The 16,772-nt window shown below is 39.9% G+C and overlaps 1 protein-coding gene across 4 annotated transcripts in view; it reads right to left on the bottom strand.

Annotated features, from left to right (window-relative positions):
- Positions 1 to 38: 38 nt before the first annotated feature.
- RPE (ribulose-5-phosphate-3-epimerase) overlaps positions 39 to 16,772 on the bottom strand; it is a 17,038-nt gene continuing 304 nt past the window's right edge. For 2 of the 4 annotated variants that reach the window (XM_006778942.2, XM_006778943.2), the window contains exons 2-6: positions 9,131 to 9,210; positions 4,375 to 4,514; positions 3,847 to 3,981; positions 2,972 to 3,058; positions 39 to 848 (exon numbers count right to left, since the gene is read on the bottom strand). In XM_006778942.2, coding sequence (XP_006779005.1) covers positions 726 to 848; positions 2,972 to 3,058; positions 3,847 to 3,981; positions 4,375 to 4,514; positions 9,131 to 9,210 — 565 coding nt within the window. In that variant the 3' untranslated portion in view covers positions 39 to 725. The remainder of the gene's footprint in view (positions 849 to 2,971; positions 3,059 to 3,846; positions 3,982 to 4,374; positions 4,515 to 9,130; positions 9,211 to 16,772) is intronic. The other 2 variants (XM_006778945.2, XM_006778944.2) reach the window with 1 other exon arrangement.

Raw genomic sequence — 16,772 nt, forward strand, 5'->3', positions numbered from 1 at the left:
AAGAGTAAATTCAATCTTCCAAAAAGAGGCTTTTCTTTCCTCTCTGCTCAGAACTAGCACATTACCTCACATCGGTGTGATTAAGGGGAGATGGTGGGGAAATCAATGAATCATCTGCCCTTGCAGCAAAGCTAACAGAACACCTGATAAAATCTATGTATTTTACAACAGACCCAAAACTCCTGGGCTTCAGACATGGTTTTCTTATATCAAATATAAGGTGCAAAGTGAAAAAATAGATGCTTTAGAAGCAAGAAGAATACAGTATGCTATCCCAGCCATAGATTTTCCCCAACTTCTATTCTCATAACGCATAGAGATAAACCAAAAATGACAAGGAGCAGGAAAGACATAAGAACTTACTTTGCTTTTTGAAAACAGCCAAGAAACAATAGAACTTTTTAGAAGTGAAGAAAAACATTTTTCATAATAGCTAATGTGCCTTCCTTAGGCATTAAGACACATTTCTACTTATAACCTTAATACAACCGTATTTTTACTCTTTATAAAAATCAAGTCTCCCAGTAAAAATGGCATTTCACCCCACTAATCTTTAAATCCCTTCACTAAATTTCTAACCTCTTGGGACATTCTGCACAACAGATGTTAGTCACTGGAATGAATTGCTCAGAAAAGCAGCACTGTTGTGATATGAGTTGGTCGTCAATATCCTTGTCCTCCAGTAAAAGCATTTCATGAGCAGGGACACTGGACTCCGTGTGCTTTCATCGGTCAAGAGAACGTTTCTGAGCAGCTTCTGAGCAAACATTTCTTAACAGGTTGATCACAGATCTGGGGTCTTCACTCCTCATAATGGCACTGCCAGACACAATCATGTTAGCTCCTGCCTGGAAGAAGTAAACACTTAGTTATGCTTCTAAGACAGACACAGGAAAGCCTAAAACAGAATTCCTCGACTCGAGTTTCTACCTTTGCATCTGTCAGTCAGCACTTAAACTGTACAAAAGCCCCTTGGAGATGAACAGATTGAAGAAAAAAGTTAAAATGCTTAACAAATAAGGCTGTAAAATGGTTTTTAAACATGTCTAAGAAGTCACTGACTTTAAAGTAACAAACTCTAAATAAGCTATACTGCATCTTTGCTAATAATTATCTTTAATCCTCAACTCTATTAAGGTTTTTCCAATATATACCAATATCTCCATAGCTACTAAAAAAAACTACCTTTTAATTTTAAATTATGTAGATGAACTGGTGGATAGTCTGAAAGGGCAATGTCGCTAAAATGTGAAGCTATGTATAAAATACGGCAACATTCAATAATTTCTCATTTTGAGGCTAGAAGGAATGAAAAGTCTCACTTAGGCTTCACTGTAGCCAGAATGGCTTTAAGGTGGCTTAAAGAATCTCAAGGTGTTCTTAAATATAAAAATAAAGGAAAGGAAATAATACCCATCAAAATTTAGCTCTGTGCTTCCTAGGATTTGACTTGAGGAGGGAAACCCAATCCATGACGTGATTCATTGCCAAAAGGGGGAACCACTGAAGCTGAAGAAAATTTTCCCAATGAGATGCTGTCACTCTATGATACAGTGTACTTACTACAGGTCTAAGAACATTCCTCATAAAAATGAAAAAAAGAAAAAGTTTCACGTGCTACATCTTTTAATGTAAACAGGAATAGCATAATGGCAAGGAGTAGTTAAGCAAAAAGAATTCCACAGGGAGTCAAAGCATATACGCTCACTGAACATTTGGGCAGCTCCTCTTCCATACTTATCACAGCCCAGCTTTTGACAAGTATTAAGCAGAAAAGTGTGGCATTTATACAAAAAACTAGAAGTGCAGATTAGACAAGGTTGCTTAGTAAGAACAGGCCCCTTCAATCACCTGCAGTACTATAGGAAAGGCTGGCATCCTCTTAATGAAGCTCAGGATCCTAACTCAGCTCAGCTAACTACTCAGAACTCATCCCAGCTCAAGACAGAGGTTTAGGGGTATCCAGAGATCAGATCCACAATTTCAACAAAAATGGCCCTAGTCAGTTCTTACAAGAGACAAACTGATAATAAAAATACCTAAGTTCTACAGAGTAACGATTTTTTCCCTTTATAAGAAGGTATGTTTTCTTTCTCTATTTGGACAAATGACTAATTCCAAGGCCCTAGAACTTAATGATCTTCTAAAGTCTGGCATTCAGTATATTCTTTTTCAAAAGGGAACTTTCTTCAACATTACTGAGATAACCAAACTTAATCTTTAATGATTATGTGATTTTAGAATATTCACTTATTGCTCTTTATTTTCCTATTAGTGCCCCGGTGTACATATTCATGCACCATTGAAAAGAAATTAATTAGAAGGTGGCCGCGGGGCAAGAAGGGCCGGACATGCCCTGGAGCCAACCTCCTGCAGTCCCTCCCTGGCCGGCCACACCTGGGATGCAATATAACTCAAAGGGCATCTGCAGAATGAGGGGGGTCCCTGGCCTGGGGGGATCAGGCCGAAACCAGCTCTCTGACATCCCTCCAAGAGGTCCCAGCGTGCGAGAGGGCACTCTGCAAAGTTGCTGGCGTACAGGGTGTGGAGACTTGAACAAAAATACTTTTCCACCCTAGCTGGCTCAATGGATAGAGCGCTGGCCTATGGACAGAAGGGTCCTGGGTTTGATTCCAGTCAAGGGCATGTACCTTGGCTGCAGGTTCCCCAGCCCTGGTTGGGGTGCAAGCAGGAGGCAACCAATTGATGTGTTTGTCTCACATAAATATTTCTCTCTTTCTCTCCCTCTCCCTCCCGCTATCTCTAAAAATCAATGGAAAAAATATCCTCAGGTGAGGATTAACAAAAAACAAAACAAAACAAAAAAACACCACCACCACACACAAACATTTCCAAGATAGAAAGGTAATTTAGGAAATGTAAAGGAAATCTCTTTGGCCCACAAGACAATGACCTGCACATAACATCTGGCAGGAAAATGGTCTAGGTAACAGTTGAGGCAGTGTCTCACCTCTGCACATTTATGGATAGTGTCAGGACCTACTCCACCATCGACCTCTATGTCCAAAGATGGGAACTGGGTCCGCAACCAGTGAACCTAGATATACACAAGGAAATAAGTGACTCCTAAAGTAGATAAGATGGGGATGGGGACACAACCAAAAAAAAACAAACAAAAAACTTCAAACAGCCAATATCACCCACTAAAATAGGACTCCAAATGTCTCACACAGTAACTTCATAACAATACAAACTATGACTGGGGAAAACTTCCCTTTTAATATACTGAAACAAGTTAAGTTTCCCAAAAGCAAGCTTTGTTCTTTTTGGCAAGCGGCATTAAATTTGTCATGGCTTTTCAGAGAACATACTTCATGGTAAAAAGACAAAACCCTCAATATTCAATGAAAACTCCCAAAAGCTCTAAAGCAGTGGTTCTCAACCTTCCTAATACCACAACCCTGTAATACAGTTCCTCAAGTTGTGGTGACCCCCAATTTCATTGTTACATATTGAACATAATTAAAGCATAGTGATTAATCACAAAAACAATCTGTAATTATATATGTGTTTTCCGATGGTCTTAGACGACCCCTGTGAAAGGGTTGTTCGACCCCCAAAGGGGTCACGACCCACAGGTTGAGAACCGCTGCTCTAAAGGCTATAGAAATAATGGTTTTGGAAGAAAATTTCAAGATTAAAATGTAGTATCTTTTCTGATTTCCAGACCTAAATCTTTTACAACATTTGTCATAATGTATTAAGTAATCTGTAGGCATTTCCATGTCCCCACCTTCAGAACAGGGCATATACAAGTGATTTAATATATACTTATTGAATGAGCACTCATAAGAGCTTCACCCCAGAATCAAATCCTTTTTTTACCTTTGGCATCATATCTTCCATGAATTTCTGCCCTCCAAACCCAGGTTCCACTGTCATAACCAAGGCCATATCTATTTGATTAGCCCACGGTGCCAAATACTCAACTGTAGTTCCTGGTTTGATGGCAAGACCAACCTGTGACAGAGACAAATGTGCTAAATCACATTAACAATCACTTCCACATTACATTTATTACTGTGGCATATCAGGGCCAGTAGAAATACCTATTCTCAAAAAAGGAGAATACATACATAAATGGAATGGGTAAATTGTTCGGACTCTATAATTATTTAAAAAGTCAACTAGGCTATTAAATGTAAATGTTTCTAAAAAAGCAGTCATAATCAGAAGAATTATTACACATTATTTTACTGAAACAAAAAACAAGTTATACTTAATACACTGACTTCCCAATGAAGAATAGCTGCCTAAGTCTGGTCTTAGAAATGTAAGAAATGCCTTCCACCAAATCTTCCCAACTCTGAGCGTGAGTAGTATAAAACATTACTGTCATGGCTGACCGCTCACCTTCATCCCATTCTCCCGAATGTCTTTAATCAAAGCCCCTGGGTTCTCAGTAGCCTCGAGATGAAAGGTATACTGATTAGCTCCTGCTACTGCCATTGGCTTTACCCACTGTTCGGGCCTCGACACCATCATGTGCATGTCTAGAAAGAAAAGACACGTCTCTTAAATATTACTGAAAGGAAAATACCTGGCTCATACTACTGAAGCCAACCTGTAGTTTTCCCCATTTTGTATACATACTCTTCTGACATCACAATGATTTTTAAATAATTACACTTCTGTATAAATAGCCTCCTTTTATCCTGAAGATCAGGTTTTGGTTAAACTCATTCACACACACACCCACAAACACACATTTTTGTACAATAAGTATCTGTTGCTGTATATGGAGAGTAATGACTAGAAATCAGGAAACCTAGGTCCAGGTCTAGTAAATATGACTCAAAAACACCCGTTTTAAAAAGTCATTATCTGTGAAAACTTTCTTCATTTATAAAATAAGAAAGCTAAATTAAGTGATTCTCTTCACCAATATTTTACTGAGCACTTACTGCACCATTAACTATTTTAAGGCCCTAGGGATCGAGCAAAATGACAAACAAAAATCTGCTGTCATGAGGATTACATTCTTAGTAGGAGAGACAAACCATAAAAAAAAATAAGTAAATACAATACACACTAGGATGACAATTAACAAAGCCAGTGTGGCTGGGGTGTGGAGCAATGGGGAGAGTAAATGAGGTCAGAGAGGCATGGGGTGAGGAGACAGCACTGAGCTCTGCAGGCCATTAGGTTTTATTCCAAATGAGATGATAAAAACACCACTGGATTTTAAGTGAGGATGTGACAAAATCTGATTTAGAAAGCCATGGCAATAACCCAGGTGAGAAAGGATGACGGTAATAACTGAGGATGTTGGGAAGTGGTGGGATTTTGGGTATGTCCTGAACATAGAGCCAACAGGAGTTGCTGTGGATTCCAGTTTGGACAGTGAGAGGAGAGGCAGAATGGTGCAAGGATTGGGGCTGGAGTAACCAGAACAGAACTCCATTAACTGAGAGGCAAAATTGCAGGAGGAAGCATGAATTGGAAGGGAAGGACATAAAAGAAGTCTGACATGCATCGTAATTCTGAAGCTTGAATCATATAAATATTATATTAAGTAAAACAGGTCTAACCTTCTTAAATATCTTGACTTGTAACTTAATAGCATTTAATAAGAAAAAGGCAGGTTAAAAGAGGCTAAATCAAGAAATAATCATTGTGAAGAAGAAAACAATAAATACATACCCCTGTGCAGGATTGATGGTAGTGAGAAGACCTTTGAGTTTTTTGTTTTGCTAAAGGAAGCACATTTTTGACATAGCTTAACTTATTAAAGAAAAAAATCCTAGTATTCCAGAAGTCAAGTAAGATTATGAAATGCACTAAGGCTTTGAAAAACTGTCAGGAAGAGTATACCACTTGACTAATGACACAAAGATTCAAGTTTATATTTCTAAACAAAAGGAAGAAAAAATAGAACACATCTTAATAGATAACACACAGTTTTTAAAAGACAGACTCTATTTGGTATTTCTTATTTCTCTGTATTATAAACAAGGAAAATTCAATCTAGTTTAAAATATCTGGTTTACTCATTCCCTAAGTTACCAGACTGCTACGTCATTCCATTTCTCCCATGCAGTAACCACTAGCAGCGCTCACTGGAGACTCTAGCATTCAGGGAGTCAGTGGTTCAGTGAATCGGCCTGTAGTTAAACACACCGAGATGAGCAGTTCCCAAATGTTCTATTATCAGGTTCCCTTTACACTCTTAAAATTTCTGAAGGCCCCCAAAAGCACTGCTGATGTTGGTTATATTTACCTGTATTTAATGTATTAGAAATTCAAATTAAGAAAATGTTGACCAGCCACTGTGACTCAATGGTTGAGCTTTGACCTATAAAACCAGGACATCACAGTTCGATTCCCAGTCAGGGCACATGCCTGGGTTGTAGCCTCATGCAGGAGGCAGCCGACTGGTGGTTCTCTCTCATCACTGATGTTTCTGTTTCTCTCTCCCTCTCCTTTCCTCGCTGGAATCAATAAAAAATATATTTAATAAAAAGGAAAAGAAAGAAAATGTTTATGTCTACTTATCAATTCATTTAAAAATAAGCAATAATAAATTTATGATGTTAAGAGTGGTATTATTTTACATTTTTGCAAGTCTCTAACATCTGGCTTAACAGAAGACATCTGTATTCTTACATCTGCTCTACATTCACTCTGTTACAATATGTTGTTTTATATGAAGAAAAGTACATAAAAAAGGGAGGCGTACATTAATAGCCTTTTCAGACAAGTGTGGATATTCTACTTCTACACCCAAATTCAGCAAGTGGTTACTTTTAAGAAGGTTGGCTGAAATGTGGAATCTGTAAACCCTACCAGTGACCTTTTCTACTTTGTTGCACTAACACCTGTTGGTCTATCTTATCATTTGAGTGGATCTTTTAAGTACTGGTTCACTGAACTGCACAGATCTTCTAAATAAGATACATTTCATTATATGCTATAGAAAAGAGCACATTTATTACATCACAACAGACCTCATCACTACAAAAAAGCTCTTAGTAGTAGGAATTAGTCAAGCTCATAGCAGCAGATACATGTTTATCAAAATTCTAATTTTCACTTGAAAGCTCTAACTTTATCAGGGAGCAACAAAAGCTAATACGGTCTTTTCCTTGAAGTGACAGGCTAACTTAGATAATTTTTTTAAAAATGTCAGTAAAATACCAAGTCTGATAACCACAGTTCAATCTGTCAGTTGTTCTTTCACATGAAAATGGTGCTCATAACAAAAGCAGACAGTTCAGTCACAACAGAAACATGGCCTAAGAGGTTTTCCTTGAGAAAACCATCACACTCCAGCATGCAGCAGAGGCGCCTTATATGTACATTCTACTATGTCACACAAAATATTAAGAAGACATGCATTCAAGGATCAGGATTTACTAAAATTAATAATTTGCACTACCTCATTACAGATACTATGAACACATATATCACGATGAAGAATGTTAATGACTAGTTGTAGAGTTGAATACCACTGCCTTGACTCGAGCTAAGGCAGTAGCAGACTAACTCACCATTGCTTCTGCATCCTCAGAACAAATATGGCAAATAATACTATACTATAAAGATAGTTATGATCTCATGCACAACTGAAAGGGATTCCCATGGGCCCTCAGACCAAACTTGAAGACCACTGACCTGGATAATAGCAAAAAACAGACTTTTCCCTACCACTTTATTCCTTAAATGGTTATTCATCCCCAGTATTAAGATGAAACAATTAAGAACTCTAGCAGTTATACATACAACTTGTGGTTTAGTTCCTAGAATATATTCAGGTGTCAATTATCCAATAGCCAAGATCCAAGAATTAAATGAAACATACTTCTTAATTAAAAAAAGATCACAAAATGCAACATTAAAGCAGAGAGAGTCCATTCTTCTTTATTTTAGACCCAATTCTAGAAAGGTTAATTAGTGACTTTATCAGCAAGTAAACTAAGACAGGAAGAAAAAGCGGATTGTATGTGGTGGTGGCAGTAGGGTTGGTAAGAGGAGAAGCACTTACAGTAGGACACACAAACAGCAGTGAGAAGTGACACTAGGAGCCCAAATAAAAGAGAAAAGGGAAAAAATAAAAGAATTTTTAAAAATCCATACACAAAGCTGAAACAGAGGACTCTGTGGCCACTATATAGGGGGACAAACAAGGCTACTTATTTCATCCACCTCTGATAGTCAGAAGAGCAAATTTACATTGGAAAATTCTATTATTTGGAAATTGCAAAATGGCGAACATGTTGATGGAACACTGTTTTCCTCTTGCCACATAAATAGGTGATACTGTACATTTTCTTTGGTTCACTCAAAGTGGATGGATACTACAGAGAGGCTCTGTCCAACAGCACTTTCTACAATGATGGCTATGTTCCATAGTGGTATCATACAATACAGTCACTAGCCACGTGTGCCTGAGAACGTGCAATATGGTTAATACCGAGAAACTTACGTACAAGAGATTTGGCAAGTGAGGTACTGCTAGCTTAGTTTAAAAGAGCAGCAACAATATATGGGCTGAATTCATTTTCCATTAGAAGTAACTTCTAGGTTACTGTGTGATCTTATAAACCTTAATTCACAATATCCTACAGCATTGAAGTGGGAACATATATAAGCCTCACTTGCAGAAAGTTCCAATTTGCATGAAATAATTGGCTCCATTTCTAGACCATAAAAATCAATCCATCCATAAATTCACTTAACATTACACTGAGCCCCAATCTTGTTTCTATGCTTAGCTCTAGGAAATTGCTACAATCAAGGAATTTACAGTCTAATAAAAATAACCTCAGATTAAAGGAAGTTCTAAGAAGAATATCCAGAAGCTGATATAACTGGATAAGTGTTACCTTAAGATAGGGTGCTTAGAAAGGCCTCTCTGAGGAAATGAGAAATGATCCAAGGCCAAAAGATGAGGCAGACCTAGACAAGTGAATAGCTTTCCAGGCAAGAAATTAGCAAAAGTCCCAAGGCCCTGAGACAGGCAAGAGTTTGGCTTATTATAGGCAGCCAATGAAGCCCCAGCACAGATAGGGGGAAAGGGGTTCTAGATGAAACTGAAAGCTGAGAAATCAACCACCTTTTCCTTTACGTGAGCAACACATGAGCTTCAGATGGCATTACACCCACTTACCAAAGAAAGGGTCCTGGCCTAGCTGCTTTCGGAGGCTTTCTACCACGGGGTGACCAAAGGTGATGTTGGGAACAAAATGCCTACAAGACAAACAAAATCTTACTCTGAAAATATTTTCAATATGTATTCTGATGGGGGTAGAGGGGAATGTCTGTGATTATACTATTTTTCAATTTAATACTTAACGTCATCAGTATTAAACAATACTAAAATTATCTGGATTTACAAAGCAGTATCTCCTTGATATTTGAAATCATAATAATGTTAAATAATGATTTAACTCTGTAATTCATAATCCCAGACGGGTAGAACTAGAAAGATGACAAAATCAAAACCCAGAAGTTATATGACTTGCCCAAGTCATATACAGTGGAAGCTCTCGAAGTTAATTCATCCTTGAAGGCTGTTTGAAAACGGAGTCATTTTTTCCCATTAGGAATAATGTAAATTGAATTAATCCATTCCAGACCCCAAATGATTCCGTTTTAACCTTTCTCATATACAGTACCTGTCTACTGTACTGTTTAACCTATAAATCAGCGGTTCTCAACCTGTGGGTCGCGAACAATGAAAATACATCCTGCATATCAGATATTTACATTACGATTCATAACAGTAGAAAAATTACAGTTATGAAGTAGCAACAAAAATAATTTTATGGTTGGGGGTCACCACAACATGAGGAACTGTATGAAAGGGTCCTGGCATTAGGAAGGTTGAGAACTGCAAACACTTTAATAACAAAAAGGACATTAAATGTAAATGAAAATTTAACAAAAAGGAAAGAAAATATACAGTAAAAAAATGAAAATTTAGCAATAATTATAAGCAGCAACAAAAGCAAAAACAAAACAAAACAAAAAACCACACGAAAATATCCACAGAATATCCTGAGGTTTTAACAGTGGTAAACTGACTCATATTTGCCCATTCTTTCCTTTATTTGTCACCTCAGATGCATGACTGATCATACAGGTTTCATGAAAGGGTTGTCAGGTGGAGCAGTAAATTGTTCCAGATGGGAAATGTTTAAGAAAAAGTCCCTCTGTACTAGTTAGAAAGTTCTGGACTGTAATATGGATCTTTCATATCCTACTTTGTTATAGGCTGGTTGAGGCTACTTTTAATCCTGTACCACAGGGCACTAAATGACAGTTTATTTAAACTTTCAACCTTATGAAATAAACATGCTATATGAAAAACATAGAATAAATAACTTCCTTAAGTCACCAATTAATTATTTGTGGGGCAAGAGTCAAAGTAAGTTTTCCAAGTATCAGACCCAAAGAACTTAACCATCCTCCTACTCCTGTTAGTCCTTGAGTTCTATTAAGCACCATGCTGGTTGCTTTATAGTACTGTATTTTATAAAAAAAATACATGTAAGAGTCCCTGCCTAGCCCAGAAAATGCTACAATCTCATTGGCAAGAGATGCCTAACAACTCACCAGAATTCATGACCTACTGTTATTGGGTAGTTGATAGGAAGCCAATGCAGACAACCAAGGACCACATTTCCCATCTCCCTTTACATCCAGTTGGCCCATATGACTAGTCTTCACCAGTGGACTGTGAGCTTAAGTTATGTGTGTCTGCAGAGCTTAATAGGTTAAATAGTATTCCTTTTCTGTGCTCATTTTACCCTTCTGCCAGTAAAGAAGCCCTTAAGGAATAAAAAAGCCACGGGATAAACAGTCTATGGCCGGCTCTTGGAACAGACTGTCCAATCTCAGTGGGAAGGTGGGGGTGGGTGGGAAGAGATCAATCAAAGAACTTGTATCCATATATACATAATCCATGGACACAGACAATAGGGTGAATGAAGGCCTGGAGCGGGAGCAGGGGTGGCCTAGAAGGAGGCAAAGTGGGAAGAAAGGGGACATATGCAACACTTTCAACACTAAAGATTTAAAAAAACGTCTCTGCCACTGAACTTTATCATGGAAGGACATTCACACTGAATTGTTACATGAATGAGAAATAAACTTGATAATGTGAAGCCACTGGAATATAGGCTTTATTTGTTAAAAGTAATAGGTATTACCCTATATAAGGATTGCAAGAAAAGCTAAACAATAACAAGTAGACAACTATGAGGTAAAACCGGTTCCAGAGGCAAGGAGTATAGCATTTTACAAGAGGGGGGGAAGGGAGAAGATCGTGAGATTTACAGAACAGAATTTTAAAGGTGGAAAAATAAATGAAGCAAAGGCAGAAATAAACAAGTTATGCTCAAAGAAGGAGGAAGATGGTGTTTACCAGATTGGTTAGTGTGAAAAAGGCAGGAAACCGACTGTGTCACAGTAAGGGTATCAAATGCTGGGCTCAGTATTAAGATTTCATCCTGCTGCCCTAGCTGGTTTGGCTCGGTGGATAGAGCATCAGCTTGTGGACTGAAGGGTCCCAGGTTTGATTTCAGTCAAGGGCACATGCCTGGGTTGCGGGCTCGATACCCAGTGGGGGGCGTGCAGGAGGCAGCAGATCAATGATTCTCTCTCATCATTGATATTTCTAACTCTCTCTCCCTCTTCCTTCCTCTCTAAAATCAATAAAAATATATGTAAAAAAAAGATTTCATCCTGCTGTAAATATGAAATGAGGTTTTAAAATAAAAAGCAAATAAAAATAAGATGCAAATAAAAAAATAGGAAGGGACTGGGGACTAAATTGGAAGAAGGGAGGTAATAGGTGTAGGCAAGTAACAAGGAACAATAACAGAAACAAAAACAGGTAAAGGATTTGTTAACTGGTTAAGATGGGGGTGTGGTGGAGAGAATACACCATGGTTAAGATTTTAAGTTTAGATGACCAGCTGAATGAGTGTTAAACTGAGATTTTAACAGTTTAAACTTGTATGGACCAGGCACCATTCTAAGCACTTTCCATGTGTTAACTCATTAAAACGTACAAGTCTAAGAGGTAGATACATTATCTGTATTTTATTGAAGAGGAAAAGAGGCCGAAGGTCATACAACCAGGTAGTGCTGGAGGCAAGCGTTAAAGGCAGGCAACCTGGCTCCAAAGTTCAAGCTCTTTACAGTCTCACCTGCCCCTCCACCAACAAACTAATAACGAACAGGAAAAGCAAATCCAGGTGAGGAAAGATAAGAGGGAGAGGTGAGGGTTCAGGACACATCTGAGAGGGGCTGGTGAGATGGATGGGTACAGACACGTTCACTCACACTCCTTGGTCCTTGGTGGTTGGGGTTTTAGCATTTAGGAAGTCATCTAACATTTGCCTAAGAGCAACCATTGCTAGGGTTATGCCTAAGAGGCTTATTATGTTTACTTACAACTTGGAAGTAAGGGTCAGAGAAGGAGGCAGTGAGGCTTAATGAATATTATACAACTCTGGAATTGAAAGATTTGTATTTCGTTCACTGTCTGGCCTTGGAAACACAGGCATACCTTGTTTTATTGCACCTCAGAGGTGTGTTTTTTGTTGGTGGTGTTTTTACACAAACTGAAGGCAAGACCCCCACCAGTAAAAAGATAACGAGGACTTGCTTTATTGCAATCCTCACTTTATTACAGTGGTCTGGAATGGAACTCAATATCTCCGAGGTATGCCTGTACATTTGTTGTCTCAAATTTAGGTTTCATTTTATCATGAAAATAAGCATCACATCTTGAGAAAATATGAGAATGAAACAAATATACTTTTACTTCATTGAGAAACAGAAGCAGACGGTATAAAACTACTGACCCCCAAATTATATGACAAATTGTGCTACTGAAGATCAATTAAATGCACCACGTTCACCAAGTACACTGGGAAAACAAAAATGCACCAATACCCTAAGAAACCAAAGGCTTATAGCTAAACCATAACAAAAAAAAGGCTACAAACGCAAACATGAATTCAAGGTGACCCAAAATTTGCTTGACAACAGTAACCAGGTGAACACTTACAACAAAAGGATTTATATAGGCTCTATTCCAAGCCTACTGACACCAAAGAGGGGCTGGAAATCTGAATTCTTAAGTGCACAGGGAGCTCTTATCAGACCAGCTTGGAAAACACTAACTATTCCACTCTAATGAAGAAAATTTTATCAAGAAAGTCTGCTTCATTATTACATTACGGTCTTTTTTTCCTTGAGAGTACTTTTGGGAGTAAAGTCTGCAAAAAATAAAATTCAATAAAATAGTCTTTTCCCCCGGAAAACTACTGAAATTAAACTATAATTATTTACTGTAACACAAGGATACAATTATTTTAGCTCATCATGTTCCATCAACCAACCCTAAGCTTTGTTTACAAAGGTCATGCAATATATTTTAGACATATCAAACCTTTACCAGAACTCTCAAAAAAGCAAAGATGATAACTTTGATATAAAATGTCAAAGACTAACCAGAAAATAATTCCTGTGAACCAGGAATCACAAACTCATATGCTTACAAGGACTAGCAGGTAACATGGAGAAGCAAAACAGTGAATAAAGAACACCTGGCCTGACTAATGGTGGCTGCCATTCATCTCCAACCTATCGGGGCCTTTTGAGACTGGACCAGTACTGGCAAACCTTTGGATGCTTTTCAAAAGTCAGATTTTTAGTATTAATATGAAACCTCCCCAATTTTAAATTCTGCTAATTAACTTAGAAATTGCTTATTTGCAACCTAGCTGGTTTGGCTCAGTGGATAGAGCATCAGCCTGCGGACCAATGGGACCCGGGTTGGAATCCAGTCAAGGACATGTACCTTGGTTGCAGGCTCCTCCCTGGCCCGGGCCCTGGTTGGGGCGCATGCAGGAGGCAACCAATCCATGAGTTTCTCTCACATCGATGTTTCTGTCTTTCCCTCTCTCTAAGACAGCAGTTCTCAACCTGTGAGTCGCGACCCCTTTGGGGGTCAAATGACCCTTTCACAGGGGTCACCTAAGACCATCTGAAAACACATATATAATTACATATTGTTTTTGTGATTAATCACTATGCTTTAATTATGTTCAATTTGTAACAATGAAATTGGGGGTCACTACAACATGAGGAACTGTATTAAAGGGTCCCGGCATTAGGAAGGTTGAGAACCACTGCTCTAGGAGATCAATGGGAAAGTATCCTCAAATGAAGATTAACAAAAAAAAAGAAAGAAAGAAATTGCTTATTTGCTCTGTTTCCACACGTAGGACCAACACATTTCCAGTTACCATCCTGTCATGATGAATTTATATGTGTTCTAACTTTCTTTTCCTCTTGTCCTTTATTTCAAATATCTAACCATACCAGTGCCCCAACTCCCACCAGGTTTCCAGAACTTGTTTCTGACTTTCAAGATGAAGACATTCAGTTTAATCAGAAGAGAAATGGAGTCTTAGTGGGAGAGTGGGGGGACGAGAAAAGAACGAACACACCCAAACTCAGTGTAATGTTGGAGAATTTCAAAGGGAGCCAGGAGAGAAAAGCATGGAAACAGTACCCGAGGGAAGGAAACTATGGTTGGCCACCCTGGGTAAGAATCCACCAGCACCCCCACCCCCATCTTTTCATGTCCCTGGCCTAGGGGACACTGACGCTCAGCCTGACTTTACCTCTTCTGGTGGGACAGTCAGGAAGGGGCTGAACCTGCTTAAACTGGTCTCCCCCTTTGTAATAGGGTAATAGGAATAGTAGCTGTTAGCTCGAAAAGGGGTGAAGCTTAAAAGGGAAAGGTTTTTAAGTGGTGTGTGCAGAATTTAGTTCTTTCATACTAACATGTTTCTTGCAGGGGGGGAGAAGGGTCAATAAAAAACAAATACTTTTATCTTCATCTTGGGATTATGATACAGTCTTTCATTTATTGGATCAACTATAACTAAGCTTGTTATGGTGCTTTACCCAAAACGAATAGAGTTGAACCAGAAAGACAGATTCTGTTATCAGGGAGCTTACAGCGTAGCAGGAGAGATGAAATGGGAACAAAAGCAGTGTATAAATTATCAGTTGCTCTGTAAGGAGGGAGAATGTCTTAGCCATCCTCTGTAAGCCCACAACCCACAGAAGACATGTATTTCTGAGACAACACGGCGTTTGCCTGCTCCCCATCCTGGCTCCACCGTTTCCTAGCTAGGACACCCCTGAGAGTGACTTGATCTCTTCGCATTTGCACTGTCAAAAGCTGGTGCTGATGACAGCACCCACCTCTTAAAAGTGTCGTGAGTGCCCTAACCGCCTTGGCTCAGTGGATAGAGCGTCGGCCTGCGGACTGAAGGGTCCACGTTCGATTCCGGTCAAGGGCATGTGCCTTGGCTGCGGGCACATCCCCAGTGGAGGATGTGCAGGAGGCAGCTGATCGATGTTTCTCTCTCATTGAATTTTCTAACTCTCTATCCCTCTCCCTTCCTCTCTGTAAAAAATCAATAAAATATATTTTTTAAAAAAGTGGCATGAGTTAATTCCAAAAAGCACCACCGGGACAGAAATAGCTAAGAGCTATTGTTATTATTAATATTCCCAGTTTTGGTGAACACGACTTATGCAAAGCCAAACTGTTCTCTGTGTCTGATAGGCTACCTACACATCCATGCAGCCTGCTCCATCCTGAGACCCCTGGGTGTCTCTGACACAAAAACGTGGCTACACGCCGTTCAGTGTATCACCTGTGAAAGTTCAGGGCTTTCGAGCAAAGCGGTCCAAAAAAAAAAAAAAAAAAGACAGAAGTTGAATGACATACGATAGCAAACTAAAAATCAAGCTTTTGCGAGAAGCGATATTTACTAATTTTCTTAAACTCTGAGCCTGGAGTTCCGGGGTACTCGAAGGTCAAGATTTTGCCATTCGCAGGGGGTCAAACCAGGAAGGTAGAAGGGAAAGGGAAGCTACGCATTTAACCACGCAAAGGAAGACAAAACTCTTAACAGAGGAGCGGCGTTAAACACAGAAGTAACGGATCCTCTATCGTCAATAACACAACTTGCAAACGTGCATGGGGGCACGCAGGGGTTTTGCCCACATGGAACACAGGCGTCCGGACCCCGGGCCTCGGGGAGGCGGTTGGGATCGCACATCCGCGGGGCGAACCCAAGGAGAGAGATCCGAGCTGCACCCAGAGAGCGTCTCACCGCCTCGTCCAGGTTTGTTCCTCATTTTATTCTCAAATTAAGAAACCAGCACCTTCCTGGCTGCAAACAGTACCAGGTGCTGTAATCACCGTGCTTTAAAAAAAACTTAAAAAAAAACCCCAACAACAACAACAAAAACAAACGGGCCCCCCGGAGTGCAGGGTCCCTGGAAACAGACCGCAAAGTCACGATTGGAACCGCGATACAACCAACCATCACGAATCTACGACAGGCCGGGCGCCGTGAACTTGAACCCGCGCCGCCGCCTCGTTCCATCTTCTCCCGAAGATGACGACGAGGCGGCAGGTCCGACTCCGACTCGCATTTTTTCACGCAGCGACTCCAGCTCCACCAGGTGAGAGGGCGAGTCCGGGGGCCCCGGGCGGCAGCACTCGGGCCCTCGCTCCGGGTGTCCGGGGGTGGAGCCCCCGGTGTGGCCACCAACCCGCCTCGCTCCGGGTGCCCGGGGGTGGAGCCCCCGGCGTGGCCACCAACCCCCCACGTGATATGAACTTGGGCAAGTCATGCCTACCCCTCGGGCCTCAGTTTCCCTCACCGAACCTGAGAGCGGAGTCCTGGAGGTGGAGGTCGCTTCCG

Source organism: Myotis davidii, unplaced genomic scaffold (assembly GCF_000327345.1).
Source record: "Myotis davidii unplaced genomic scaffold, ASM32734v1 scaffold268, whole genome shotgun sequence".
Taxonomy (NCBI): domain Eukaryota; kingdom Metazoa; phylum Chordata; class Mammalia; order Chiroptera; family Vespertilionidae; genus Myotis; species Myotis davidii.